Genomic DNA, 13,912 nt, shown 5'->3' on the forward strand with positions numbered 1-13,912 from the left:
GTTAAAGCTTAATCTAAAGAACACAACACAGGGCTGCAGAACCTAAAGAACAGAAAGCAAACCTAGATACAGGAGTGGGGGAAGCTGAACGAGAACAAGAAAATGGCCAACTGCGGAAACTAAAACAGGGGAAACTAATAACCAGGGGACAGCACAGAAATCAAATATACAGAAGCAGGTAGAGCAGGAATAAACAACTAACTAAAGTAAGTACTTAGCAGAAGCTGAGAGACAGGTGTTAACTAAGGACCAACTAAGGACCAACTAGGGACCACACCACAGAATAATCAAATAACTCAACACTGAACAGAGGCAGATAGGCAGGGATACAGACAAAACCTCTGACCGAAAAAATAAGAGTTTAAAAGTTGAAATCGGGTAGAACAGGGCAGTAGTGAAGGCGGAAACCACAACATCCAGCAGCAATAAGACTGTAAAGAGATAATCTGAGACGGACTGTTCATGTTGCCAATGCTGAGGATCTGCAAGTGAAAGTGTGTCTGCTCAGACTCTACTACTTATTGTTCCTCCAAACTCCATGGTAACAAGCTTTGTTGTCAATGAACGGTGGGTTAACTGGGCAGCAGAGGGGGAAAAGCCAATAACTGAGTCGTGGGACACTTTGGACAAACGTGCTCCACCACACTAAGATAATGAATAACCCCGACCGCTGCATATGTCAGGATCAGAGTCAACATGACTTCAGTGTTTGTAAAATAAACACCATGAATTCATGTGGTTCTATGTAAACGAATAGACAATAAATACACGGTACATTACTGCAGACTGATCCATTGTTGCAGTACAGGAAGTGTCCTCCCCCAAATTCCTCTAAACACTGGGCCTGACTAAGCTGCCCTGCTGTGGTTTCCACATGACTGGGCGTTGTGTTGTTACAGAAACATTGACGGTCACTTTGCTGCCACTGGTATGTCAGCAACAACAAAGCAGGTAGTTCGTGTGCATTTTTTCTGGGAAGTGATGCTGAATAAACAGAAATTCAGATGAGTAGCTTATTTCAGGTGGAGCGGATTAAACATGCACCACAATAAAGCCAGTGAAAGCTTGATTTTTACCACACAACAGAATCTTTCATCTAACAACAAGCGAAATTTGGAAGAAAAGTTACATTCTCACATCAGTGTGTTTTCATAAAAGGTCATTACATAGTGCCAGTGGCTGCATTTGATGAAAGAACTGAGCTGATTCAGCAGAGAAGTTGAATCCTGACACCACCACCTGCTGTCTAATAAGGGGAAAACAGCAGTGGAGGGTGGAAAAAACCTTTTCTGCAGGTTTGTGGAGAAATTATTTATTTCAAATTATTATACATTAATTGGAAAATTTCATTAATTTTTTTAAATGAGAAAATTAGAAGAAATAAAAAAAGATGAGACATGTGTTGTTTCATTCATCTTTAATGTCTGATTTGATCCAGCAGATGGAGCATTAGTTACCACTTGGACTGATTCTTTACTCATGAAAACACCTTTTCCATCAGGATGCTTTCTGCAGGATACTTGCTCAGAATGACTTTGGATGAGATTCGTTTGAAACCCCAGAGTCTGTTTTTCATTATTATGAAAGGTTTGAATATTTAATTTAGCTGCTATCATCACAGTGGTGAATCTCAAAGTATGTTTTAAAAATGCTCAAATAAATAAAATACATTTCGTCTCAAGAGCAGTTAATAGTCTTAAAAAGTGGTAACTAAAGAAGATAAAGCTGAGCTTGACGCAGTTAATCAATCAAAATCAAACCGTATGTGCATTAGAAAATGTAAGCCACACATCAAGTCACGTCCTCAAAATGGCCGATAAAATATATGAAAAACTACTGTTCCCTTTCATAATCCTACAAGTCCAAGCAACTGTAAAACATTTTTGATGCAGACATACGGCTTAGATCTCTGGTGTTCTCCAGGGCAATAGTCTAGGACACCTTCGTTTGCTGTGTTACAGAGTAAACGACGATACAGTCAAATGCTTCATGCAAAGAACTCGGAAAAGTTCAAAACCAACGACAATTCACAACATAGAATATTCTGACATTCATTCAGTACATCCACAGTTCACTTATTACTAACACGCTGATTTGGGTTCAGTTGTGTTCAACAACATAGAAATAACTGAGGAATAAGAAACTAAAAAACGGAGAAATTGAGTTATTCTGGGGGAGTAAATCTTTTCATCTTTTCACATTTCTTTAGTTTGTTTCATGTAACGATGTTTGTGAGATCACTGACGTATTTCACTAACTGGCACTGCTTTTCATTTGGTATCATAGGCATCGAGAGGTTCCGTTCACATTTGGGCTCACGTTGTACCGCATGTACGTTGATGTTGTGTGTTTAGACATTTCTTGATGGTTTAACCGAGTCTTCGTTATCTGAATCTGGCTTCAAACCTTCTGGGTAAAGTTTTCAGGAAAAACACCTTTGGCCGAAATGTCTTTCTTCTGCAACCAGTGAGACTCCTTCAGGCCCAGGAGCCAACCGTCGTCCTGCAGCAAGACACAACGCAAAATGTCACTGCCAACACTCGGACAACGAAAACGCCATCAAAATACAGCTGCATTAATAAAGGATTAATAAAGAATTGCAGAATCTTCCTGCTATTACAAACATATTAACATTCAGGTTAGTTACCCAGGTGATCAGGGGGAGTGTTGCTAGGTGGTTGCTAGGACATTAACAGTCCATTACTAAGGGGGTTCTAGTTGTTACTTAGGCAACAAGTTTTTTTTTTAAACATTATTAGCAACTGTTGTTAGCAGCCTGATTATTTTATTTTATTTTCAAAAAATAGCATTTATCATGTCCTTTTCAATGGTTAAAGGAAATCTAGGGATTTTCATTTGTGTGACAATTTACATAAAATGCTTTGGAAATAAGAAAAATGGATGTGGAAATGAGTCGCTGACCTGTTCCTCTGCGTTGTCAAAGCCCAAAACCAGCACGATGTCTCCAATCTTCAGTTCCAGCTCGTCACCATCAGTGGCAGTGTAATCATGTACGGCCTTTACCTGGAGTAAATCCACACCCACACAAAGGCTTTTATCACACATGATCCATTTATGGACCAAATAAAAACATTCCCTTCACAAAAAGTCGAACTTTAACTAGGGATAAAATGAAATGTCACCTTATAAAGGAATCCTGGAGGGAGTTCACCATCAGAGTCGTTGGTCACTGCACTCTGCACCAAAAAACAAAGAGAAGAGTCGAGGTGTGTTATGATGACGACATATAAACGTGAATGTAGTCAGTGTGTTGTGCAGGGAAGAAGCTTTGAAGTGGAAAAAAAGGCACAAAAGAGATTCGCTGGTGAGGATTTCCAGCAGAATGTGCTTTACTTCCAGGCTTTAAACTGAAACCCACCAGGTCCTGATGCACCTCTACAATCCAACTCTACCTGAGCCTCATCATCGCCCCTGTGACCCTGATGCACCTGGGCACCCTCATCCTCATCATCCCAGCTGGGCTCAATGTGTGACTGAGCTGCACACACTCCATCGTCGTTCCACTTCTCCCGATCCGGATTGGTCTCTGCATCAACCCAGTCAGGCTTAGTGCGGCTTTGGGTGCTGCCTTCAGCGTAATCCCAGCCACCCTGGGCTTTCTCTGGGTGCTGCTCATCATCACGCTGGGGCTCCTGCTCTGCAGCCGTCTGTTGGTGCTATAGGGGCGAAGGTCGGTGGGTTTGGGAGCACGAAAACGCACGAGTGGACGGAGGGAATGAGGCAGGATAGTGTAAAGCAGAAAAGGGTTGATAGTGTATAATAACGGTCACGACCAAGGAGTTGGCAGGGATTTAAAGGCCAGAAGAGGAAAATACAGTTGGAGAGTTTATTTCACAGTCTGTGTGTATGGAAAATGTAGAAAGAACAGAAGTTGTGGTTTTCTGATGAGGAGAATGTCTGGAACACACCAAGCCACGCTTACCCACGAGTCCCATGATGGTGTCTTCAGTGCAGCAGTGAGAGACAAGATAACTAGTGAGATAAACGTTCATTATAACTTTAACCCACATCAAAGTCCAGCCTGTGTTTGAATCCACACTAAACAGGGACATGTTTTAATGCAGGAATCCAGTTTTTTCCTGTGCTTTCAGTTTATCCCGTGACTTCAGGGTCGTCACAGCGGATCATTGTCCGGATGTTGATTTGGCACAGTTTTTACGCTGGATGTCCTTCCTGATACAACCCTCCCCAATTTCTACCAGGTTTGGACCAGCACTGGGGATGTGATGCTGGGGGATCAGCGTCACTTCAACATGCAGCAATGATGCAGGAAACCAGTAAAATATAATAAACACAGGCTTCATATTGGGCCAAAGGACTCAAAGCTCAGAGTTCAAAACTACATGCAAAGTGAGGCTGGATGATTTTTTAGAAGAATCACTAGAAGTTTATTTTTTGACACACATACACACACACACTCAGATGACATGGACTGTGTTTATATGCAGTGTGAATTTGATTTTTAGACTGTTAACAACATGTCAAATAAGACTCCTACAGATAAGACATGTGCAAAATGTCCTGTCACCTTTGTGATGTGTTGTCCTCAAAGCTTTTGAAGATTGTGACCTAAGTGTTTTATACATTATACAACTTTATAACTTGTGCTAAACTCACTGAAGACAGACTACGTGTTTAAAGGTCAAGTGACACATTAAACTCCAACTCAACACTGAGTGTGACTGGATGTCTGTCTGTGTGTGTCTCTGTGTTGGACCTGTCCAGGATGGACCCCACCTCTCACCCTACGACTCCATGTAAACACAGTCTTTGACCCTTGAGCTCACACCTCTGATCTCTGTAAGTAACCTACAAACCTTGGCAGCTGGACGTGAGACTGGCTGTAAAACGTCAACATCCCAATCCAGCAGGTTCACCCCTGAGCAGGGCTCACACTGCTTCCCACACACACACACACACACACACACACACACACACACACACACACACACACACACACACGGGTTAGAAGAGTTGGGTGTCAGGCTTTAGTAAACCGGAGAAACAAACCCTAATTCCTACAAACGCTCAGTTTTTCTTTTTTCTTTTTATTGTGCTCACATTTTCTTCTAATTTCTCTAATGGCTGACTGTTGTTCTCTTTTGTTTCTTGAATGTAAATATTAGCCTGAACCCAGTAAAGTGTCTGTCTTTGTAAGCTGTCTCCCCTCGGTGGTGGTGTTAAGAGGCTAGATAGCCAATCAATATACAGTATGTACTAATCTAACTAACCCATCTGCAGTTATCTATGAACATCTGGAAACCTGGCTGTTAATGGTGACAACAATGCAGTAACATTCAGTCAGACCTGCTGCATCGCGCTCGTAGAGTCTGTGGAAGCATCAGGTGCTGAGGCCTCGTCCTCCATCAGGTCAACATAATGCTGCCTCTCATCGGGCGATGGCGTCAGTCTATGCGGAGGGCGACTGGGAGGAGGGCCGAGCCTCTGCACCGGGAGGCGTTAAATCACAACCGGCACACGCATGCATGCGAAAGCAGCGAGGGAGACGGAGACACGTTAGTACAAACAGGACAACGGCCATTCTCCACCATTCTCATGTCAGGAATTAGGTTTTAGACCCTGGCAGACCATCCTGACGCCTTAAGGCAGCTTCATTCTCATGTTGTACAACCAGGACTTGTGCAGGTGCGTTTACCTTTGGTGGTGAGTCGGCTGATTCGCTGTGGTTGGCTTCTTCACTGACAGGAGACAGACAGAAAACAATCACAGGAAGCAAAGCAAACAGGAAGAAAGAAGGAGAATAAACACCCACAAACAGGAAACAAACAGGAAGTTAGAGAAACAAATCGGAGCAGATTCAATGTGCATGACGTGCACGTGTGCGAAACAGTCTAAACATCCCAAATAATTTGAAAAAGTACAAACTAAAAGTTATTTCGTGGAACAAACTGTTGTTTGACTTTAGATTAGTTGCAGTAATCTGTGCATGCAGGGGTCAAAGAGCAGCAGGTTTTACCTCTTTGCACAATCTCCTGTCTTTGCTCCTGCAGTTCCACCTTTTCTGGGGGGGTGTGAGGGATGTTACTGCTTGGTTCTACACGTCCATGACAGCTGTCAAAGCCACTACAATGAAGTGGGTTCACTTACTTGAGCTGCCGCTGCTCCTCCAGTTTGGTCATGATGTCGTTCAGGTTCTGGCTGAGCTGAGGAGACACAGCAGATAGAACGTGATCATCAGTTACCTTCACCTGCTGATTCCATCGGTGACAAGAGCACACGAGGACTCACCTTGCTCATTTCTCTGTGGAACTTCTCCTGCTGACCTGCCAGGCTCTGGAATGTGTTAACATAGATGCCAACACGACTGCAAACACACACACATTTATAAAAATGGCACCGACTCATGTTTATCCTGACTTTATGGACAGAGTCTCACCTGTCCCAAAGAACTGGAAGCTCGTCTTGTAACTCCACATTCAGCTCCTCGAAGATCTTCTGAGCTCGGCCCAGCTCCTCCTCCGCCTGCACACATACACGCAGCCATTAGTACAGTGAGTGATTAGTGCAGCCGCTGTGATTTAACTGCTAAAGGAAACAGTTTCTATGAGGCACACGCACACACACACACACGCACACACACACACGCACGCACACACAGACAATCAGGGTTTAATAACTGCAGGCATGTGAATGCTGTGACACATTCAAATGACAACAAGCAGGTAAACTGTGTTTCCGTCTAATGCACCTCAGGCAGCTAAGACACAAGCTAAGGTTTTGACTGGGGGTCGATTTCTACAGAGGACGTCTGCACGGGATCGACAGCAAAGTGAGGACGCTGCACGTGGGCTGATGGGAGACAACACCCACTGTACGAGTTTGTCTTTTAAGCTTTCCACCAAACCTGCAGCTGACCCCACTGTGCATCACTTGTTGCTTTCGTTTGATGCAAACGCACAGTTAACAGCATTTGGTGTCTTAATGTGTCCTACTGCATTGTCTGTTTAGTCCCATAATGTCTCATCTGATCGTGTGCAGAGAGCGAGTGCAGGAGCGGGGACAGTTTTCGGGTTAGGAGGTCAGTCAGCGATGGACCAGAGTGTCACCTGGTTGTAGGAGAGGTTAGTCTGGGCCATCTGGTGGGCTGATATCAAACCCTGAGCCCAGCTGGGAGCCGCCATCTCCAAGAGGGCTGCTGGCTAATCACACACACCATGCAGGGCCGAGAGAGACAGACAGAGGAAGACGGAGGGAAGGGCAGAGAGAGAAAAGGACAAAAGGGCAAACAAGGACAATTCAGAAACACACGTTAATTAGTATTTAACGGGTGAAAAGAAGCAGCTTCATGAACATCACATGGGTTAATCAGCAAGCAGCTCAGCGTGGGACACAGCTCTTTGTCCCTTTCAGCCTCTGTGTCAGACTTCTGTGTGTCTTAGTAGTCGTGAGTCTCTCTGGAGGTGTCTTCTGTCTCTTCGTTGTAACTTGTGTATCTGTACTCGCTCTTCGTAGTAAAGTTACATAAAGTTTTTGTTTTGCATCTGTCTAGATGTTGTGCTACTCAGCAACGCATCTCTCTGACAGATGCAGTAACTCAACCTGCACACACACACACACACACACGCACACACACACACCCTCGTACACACACACTTTCGTGCTTACCTTGGCGATCTTGGCCTCGTCCTTCTTCTTGCCTTTCTGTAAGGAGGCGAAGTGATGCCGGGCGCTGTCGAAGTCCACCATCTTCCTGTCGCGCTTCGCTATACGAGCCTGCAGGAGAGTTTTAAGCCTTAACGCTGCGCACAGTCCCACTGCTGTCCCCAAACGTGTGCGCACGCTAAAACACACGCTACAGCACAGTGTGTGGATCGATGCGCCACTGAAAACAGCCCCCACCTCACACACTCACACACACACACACCTTGATGTCAGGAAACTGAGTCAGGTACGTATCCATGGTGACCAGGGATTTGTCCGAGATGCTCTGGTGGACGTCCAACCACAGAGTGTCTGTGTCCTGAAACACACACACACACACACACACACACACACACACAACAGCTTTAATGTGATATTCTGTTGCTCACTGAAACCTGCAGCATACAGATGTTTGTTTTAAATATTTCTGCGCAGATTTATAAATGTTTCCTGAACTAAACACTCATTTCCATCCTGCATCCTTTTACCCTCCTGCTCCTCTTTGTCTCTGAGCAAACACAAACACGTCATCTACACTGACTGTCTGAACTCTTACAGGTGGACAAAGCTGCCAGAGTAATTTTTCATGTGCAGACAGTGGAAAAGTGTGAACGAAGCTGTTTGTTTCAGTCAGAACTCCATCACCAGCTACAAACGTCTACACACTTGTACAGTGACCACGATGGACATGTCTACTTCCTCTACTGCACAGCTGAACCAGTGTTTCCAACATGACATTCAAACTCCACAAACAGCTCGTGGGCACAGATTTAAACATCTGACCCAACCTGCTTTTTACCTCCAGGTTATTGTCCATCTCCTTCTCTATCATCTCCTTCAGGACAGAAGGACAGAGGCATGCAGTTAGGAGACAGGAGGAGTGAGAGAACAAGAGAGCGAGTGAGTGATTCAAAGTCATTGCAGGCTGAGACGACATAGAAAAGAAGGAAGAAGAAGAAGAAGTAGTTCAGTGCCACGTCAAACCGTTTCCTGTCTCACCTCTGCCAGCGAGTCCAGCTCCTCTTTGCCAAACCAGTCGGGTTCGTACATGTCGGCCAGACAACTCTGCAGCCGCCGCGCCGCGTCGTGCATAGCTGCCAAATAAACACACAGTCAGCGGAGGGTCAGTTCCAACATTCAAGACTCGCAGTGCTGAGACGAAACCACACAGAGAGACAAAAGAAGAAGGACGCGTACTCTTCATTGCTGCCAGGTAGGTCTTCAGGTCCTTCTGCAGTTTGGTGCCTTCTGCCTGAAAGAGCAACACAACAAGTGAACAAGCGGACAAACACATACAGGAGAAGACATTGGACACAGGGATGTGACGAGCTTCGACTGAGCCCTGACAACGTGAAGAGCAGCTCCTGACCATCTGCTTGTTGAAGTTTGCCACCATCTCCTCAAACGCCGCATCTCGTGTCTCATCTGCTTTGCCGAGTTTCTGCAGGACCTGCAAAGAGGACAGACATCAGCTCATCTCATCTACAACTGGAGCCACGCATCAGTCTATTTTCAGTCCTTTGTGTCTGTTTTTTGTCTCGTTTTGATCATTTTTCAAATTGTTTGCGGTCATTTTGTTTCTATTTTAAGCTCATAGAAAGTTCACAAAGTGACCATAAACATACGGAGTTTTCTGTTGATTATTTAGATTTTTTTATTTTGTTTCATTTTTGTTTCATGCTAGACATGTTTTAATTTCCATTTTTGTTCTCTTTCTTTTTTTCATTTCTATTTTTTTCCATTTTTATTTTCAAATTTAATTCTATTTAATATTTATTTAATTTTTCAATTTTTTTGCATACTGTCTATTCTGTACATCATTTTGCTATAATTTCCAATATTACCATATGTTTGTGTTATTCCTGCTCAGCTGACTGACAGGCATCAGGGTAAAAGGGTGAAATAAAGAGGTTTTGTTGTTTTTATCGGGACAAGGTCACCGGTGGTTAATCTGATCAGATGAGTGACTGCGAACACGTGGACGAAGCTCCTCCACCTGCTGCCACCTTAATCCTGAGACACACATCAACACGACGGAGGGGACTTCCCCACACACACCTGCTGCCAGAGGCTGTTTATAGCTCTCAATGGAAATACATCAACTGCTCTGAATATTAAGTAAAAATACACAAGTACTACCATCTGGAAGTATCGAAGTAAAAGTAGTCGTTGTTAAGGCCAGTGTTCAGTTTCAAGGCTAAAATTACTCTAACAGTCTGTGGGTTTATATTAAGAGAGTGAGGAAGAGGAGGAGGCAGCCCAGGGCGCTATAGATAGATACACCCCCCCAACACACACACACACAGCAGTGAGGCATGCTGGGAGGTCTGTTAGGGAGGGACAGGTGTTCAGGATGAGCTTTGAGAACTGTGGGTTGAAACTCAGAGTCCAAATGTATTAGGACATTTGAACAATCAAAGTGAACTGTAAAAAACTTTCTAAAGTATTAACATATATGTGATCATATGATCATACGTGTGAAAACCTTTCTGCAGGTACTAGAAACAGTCTGGCTCAGCAGTAAAAGAGTCCAGAGCCCAAACACAGAGTGCAGTTAAACAGAGAGAAATGAAACGTGTCGGAGCAGTTTGGTCTAATTTGGTCCAGACCAGCTGAGCTGGGGTTGTGATGTCTAATGTCACCACCTCATCAACCCTTCAGCTGTGCCCCAGAGCATGCTGGGAATCCGGATGAGTGTGGCAGCGGTGGAGGTGGAGCTGGGCGCCCTTTAGAAAAAGCAGCTGGAGACCCAGAGTGGTGCTTAGACTCAAAGAGGCAGGAGCCCAGGACAGTCCCTGATGCACCCCGAGATCCCTCCCAGTGGTGGAGAGGGACTAAAAACATTCAATTAGTGCTCGTACGTTTTGACACGTCCAGATTAAAGAACTAGACATGTAAAATGTCTTCAAATGGACACAAAAAGAAACCTAAAATGTCCTCAAAGAGACGCCAGCGAAGCAAAACTACAAAACACAACATGAGACACAAAACAGTGTAAAACCAGCAAGGACACAAAGTTTCACCAGTGGCACAGAAGGAACATAAAAACACGGTGGTTTGATGTCAGTGTGGGACGCGATGGATTTCCCCAAATCAGACACCAAACTGCCAGAAAGAGACAACAAGTGACCTCAAAGAGATGCAGAGTGTCTCTAAGGGACGTATGAGATGCAGGTGTAAAAAAGACTCAAAGACACTGACTGTGATCACTGGACAATGACCTGATAAATAAAAAGAAAAGAGGATGAATTTTGATCCCGTGTGTGGAGGCAGGGACGATGTGAGGGGTGGAGGGCGGCGTGCCAGCAGACAGACAGCTGAAGCCGACCGCGCTCCCCTCCTCCACCTCCACCGGCCTCTGAAGGGAAGCTGATACTCTGACCTTCCTCCACCACCAGCAACCCAACGCCTCAGTGTCACCTCGAGGTTTGTCAGAGCTGCTTTAAAGGGGAAAAATAAAGCAGCTTATTTTCTCGTGGTTTCTGGTTTAAATTCAATTTTCTCAACGTCCTGCAGGTTTGTGTCCTAAAGCTTCACCTCTCAGTGCAACAGTCCGGAGCCTTTTAACACAGGATTTGACCAAAACTGAAATCACACGTTTAGTTTCCTTCACTAGGACCCGATGCACAGAGGGAGCCACCAAGCAAACTCTGAAAACCTTTCAGCTTCCATTTAACTGTTCAAACCTGCCAAATTTACTCTTGAATAAAAGGGAAAAAAATTAATTGATGGCTTGTAATCAAGTTTGCTCGAGTATTTGCACTCGGTGCCACTGCAGTTGTTATTGCAATACTGCAACATTTGGCTGACAGAGTTACCAGTTAACACATGTACTGCATCTCTAAATTTGGCCTTCAAACTAGAATTAATGCATATGCATAACAATAAAACCGTTTCCTCTGCAGGACTTGTAATAATACTGTTGTTCTTTCTTTGTGCAGCAGTTGGTGGAGGCTGACTGGTCTCAGTCTTTCTCTCAGCTTCTAACAGCTTTAGGAGCTGTCATTAAGACGCAAAGCCCTTTCAAAGAGATGCAAACTGAGCAAAAAGCAAAAAACTTGTGCACCGCTGCCACGCGATTGATTTGCTGACTGCATGGAGAAAGTGCCCTGAACTTTACATTCAGTTTTTTTTTTTTTTGTGGCTTTAGACGCCGGAGATTTGTGCAGCTTTAGCTTCTGTGCTGCTGCTGGTTTTATATTTAGTGGAGCAAAATGTGCAGCTGCTGCTACTGAGAGCGAGCTGATACTGATTTAGAGGATTGTTCGGGTTTCAGTGTCCCCGTGTCGCTGCTGTAGACGGTCTAACAGGGACCAGAATCAGGTCGAGGAGGCGAGTCTGTGAGCTGGTCAGAGAGCGAAACCTGCATGGGCTCAAACAAGCAGCAGGATTAGGACAGACTGTCTGATGAGGACCTGCCACTCACTTTTTACTCTGGACCGTTTTAAAATCATAAAAATTCTGTGTGTTTTTTCCTGAAAAGAACCAGGAAAACAGACACAAAGCTCTAAAATATCTGAGCCGTTAAACTTTAGTTTTTTTTATTTCTTTTATGTTTGGTTTCTAGCTCAGATGTCCTCTGATTTGAAACGTCCACTCTCTATTTTACTTAGAATTCAAGGAAAGAGAAACCCCTTAACTCAGGGACAAAACCAATTAAACTTCTCCACAATGAATGAGTTTACTCAGAATAATCCATTTAAGGAAAAACTCAAAGGTGGAAAGAATTTGCTGTAAAAGCCCTTAATGGCGGTAGAATATGTGAGATTATTTGGTGCCACGCTACATGTCACATCCTGACAGCTGAGTTAAATCCTGAAACACCTTAAGCAATGCACAAAACGACTTAAGCTTCATACGTAACCCAGTGAAAGTCCTTTAAGATAATGGTTCATTAAGGTAAAATGAGTTATTAACGACTTTACTTTCTTCGACTAAGCTGCAGAAACCCCTTAAGTAAGCGCGTACAATGAGAAACTGCTTTGAGTTAAGGCGCAATTTCAGGGTTGTACCTTTATTTAATTTTTAAACAGAATTTCCCCTTAAGTGTAATGAAAACCTCTTAACATATAACGACCTCCCAATGATCTCAGCGTCTCGGGGACCCCGTAACTGTCCCGTATTTGAAGGGAAACCGGGTCAGCTCCTACCTTCTCCTGCGCTCTGGTGAGTCTCTTCTGGACGTTGATGGCCAGTTTCCCGGCGGTGCCCCCTTTGCCTATCTCGGCCATGTCTCGGCTCCCCGGCTCGCGTGAGGACCGGTGAAGGGACGGTGCGTAAAAGCCAGACGGTTCGCCGTGCGTAACTTTAATCCCGGGGACAGCTCCTTAAAGAAGCGATGCGCAATTTAACAACATAAAAAGCAACAAAAAGCAGGTGGAGTTTGGCGAAGACAGCACAGGGACAGGAGGAGACACCGTCCTGCTCTTGGCTCTTACTCCTAATTGATGGAGACTTGAGCTCGATGTGGACAGATATTAGGTTTCCTCCTCAGTCATCCTCTTAAAGGCGCAGCGGGTTATTATTAGCCGACAACTGTTGCACACAAGCAACTGGTGCGTGTCCTTTACGCACAGACCTTATTTTAGTCTTGATGTGAGAGCGAAACGAGTCCTGATCCGCCCTGGAGACACACATCCATCTGGGGGACATTTATAACCCGGAGCGCTGCTGCTTTGAAACAGGCGGCCAGCAGATGTCAGCAACGGTGCGTTCACGTGTCTTCAGGTCAGCTGAAAGAAAGACACACAGTTCTTGTCTGAGATCCCGTGAAGTCCCTTCAAGAAACAGTTCCATCAAACACGTTTCTAAGTTTCTGAATCCACAGAAGTCGGTAAGAAGCCGTGTGACTCCACACCGAAACTTTCACTTCTGCCTTGTTGTGGTCCCACGACCTTGTAGTCTGTTCCTTTGCTCGAGCTGTGTCTCCTGTCGTCCACGTCTGTTCCTCTCAGTATCTGAAGTGAACTCTCTTTAACAAAACCATTGCTATTCATTGTTACTTGACAACTGGACAACAAAGATAACAGTAAACTACAAAGGCAAACTACCAGGGCAATCATCAAAGCCAAATGATGTCACTCATGACGTCATACTATACCTCCTAATCCAATTAACCCTAAAGTACAAGACAGACAAAAACCAGAGGGTCATTCGATCGTCCGGTATTGGTTAGTATCTTATTTTATGACTGAATCTTGGCTTTCATGCTATTCGGACAGTAGTACGG

General features: G+C 44.5%; 1 protein-coding gene across 5 annotated transcripts; it reads right to left on the reverse strand.

The window, feature by feature from the left end:
* Window positions 1–1,402: 1,402 nt before the first annotated feature.
* bin1b (bridging integrator 1b) lies at window positions 1,403–13,679 on the reverse strand. Of its 5 annotated transcripts, XM_067499946.1 has the most exons (17): window positions 12,834–13,679; window positions 9,053–9,133; window positions 8,881–8,935; window positions 8,683–8,777; window positions 7,907–8,002; window positions 7,648–7,755; window positions 6,419–6,504; window positions 6,271–6,346; window positions 6,130–6,185; window positions 5,999–6,043; window positions 5,678–5,720; window positions 5,329–5,466; window positions 3,944–3,964; window positions 3,414–3,677; window positions 3,144–3,197; window positions 2,923–3,024; window positions 1,403–2,502 (listed from the first exon to the last, which is right to left on the reverse strand). In XM_067499946.1, the coding sequence occupies exons 1-17, from the start codon at window positions 12,912–12,914 to the stop codon at window positions 2,401–2,403; spliced, it is 1,503 nt and encodes a 500-aa protein (XP_067356047.1). In that variant the 5' UTR covers window positions 12,915–13,679; the 3' UTR covers window positions 1,403–2,400. The 5 variants fall into 5 exon arrangements, with proteins under 5 accessions (XP_067356047.1, XP_067356043.1, XP_067356044.1 ...); XM_067499942.1 differs by lacking the exons at window positions 3,414–3,677; window positions 3,944–3,964 and having other exon boundaries at window positions 12,834–13,670; XM_067499943.1 differs by lacking the exons at window positions 3,414–3,677; window positions 3,944–3,964; window positions 5,999–6,043 and having other exon boundaries at window positions 12,834–13,672.
* Window positions 13,680–13,912: the final 233 nt, after the last annotated feature.

Source organism: Channa argus, chromosome 4, assembly GCF_033026475.1.
Source record: "Channa argus isolate prfri chromosome 4, Channa argus male v1.0, whole genome shotgun sequence".
NCBI classification, from domain to species: Eukaryota; Metazoa; Chordata; class Actinopteri; order Anabantiformes; family Channidae; genus Channa; species Channa argus.

Coding starts and splice junctions, on each gene's coding strand:
- bin1b (XM_067499946.1), bottom strand. CDS start 12,914: ATGGCCGAGATAGGCAAAGGGGGCACCGCCGGGAAACTGGCCATCAAC. Junction 5,721..5,998: donor ACAGGAGATTGTGCAAAGAG/GTAAAACCTGCT, acceptor GTCTCCTGTCAG/TGAAGAAGCCAACCACAGCG. Junction 3,678..3,943: donor CACCATCATGGGACTCGTGG/GTAAGCGTGGCT, acceptor TCGCCCCTATAG/CACCAACAGACGGCTGCAGA.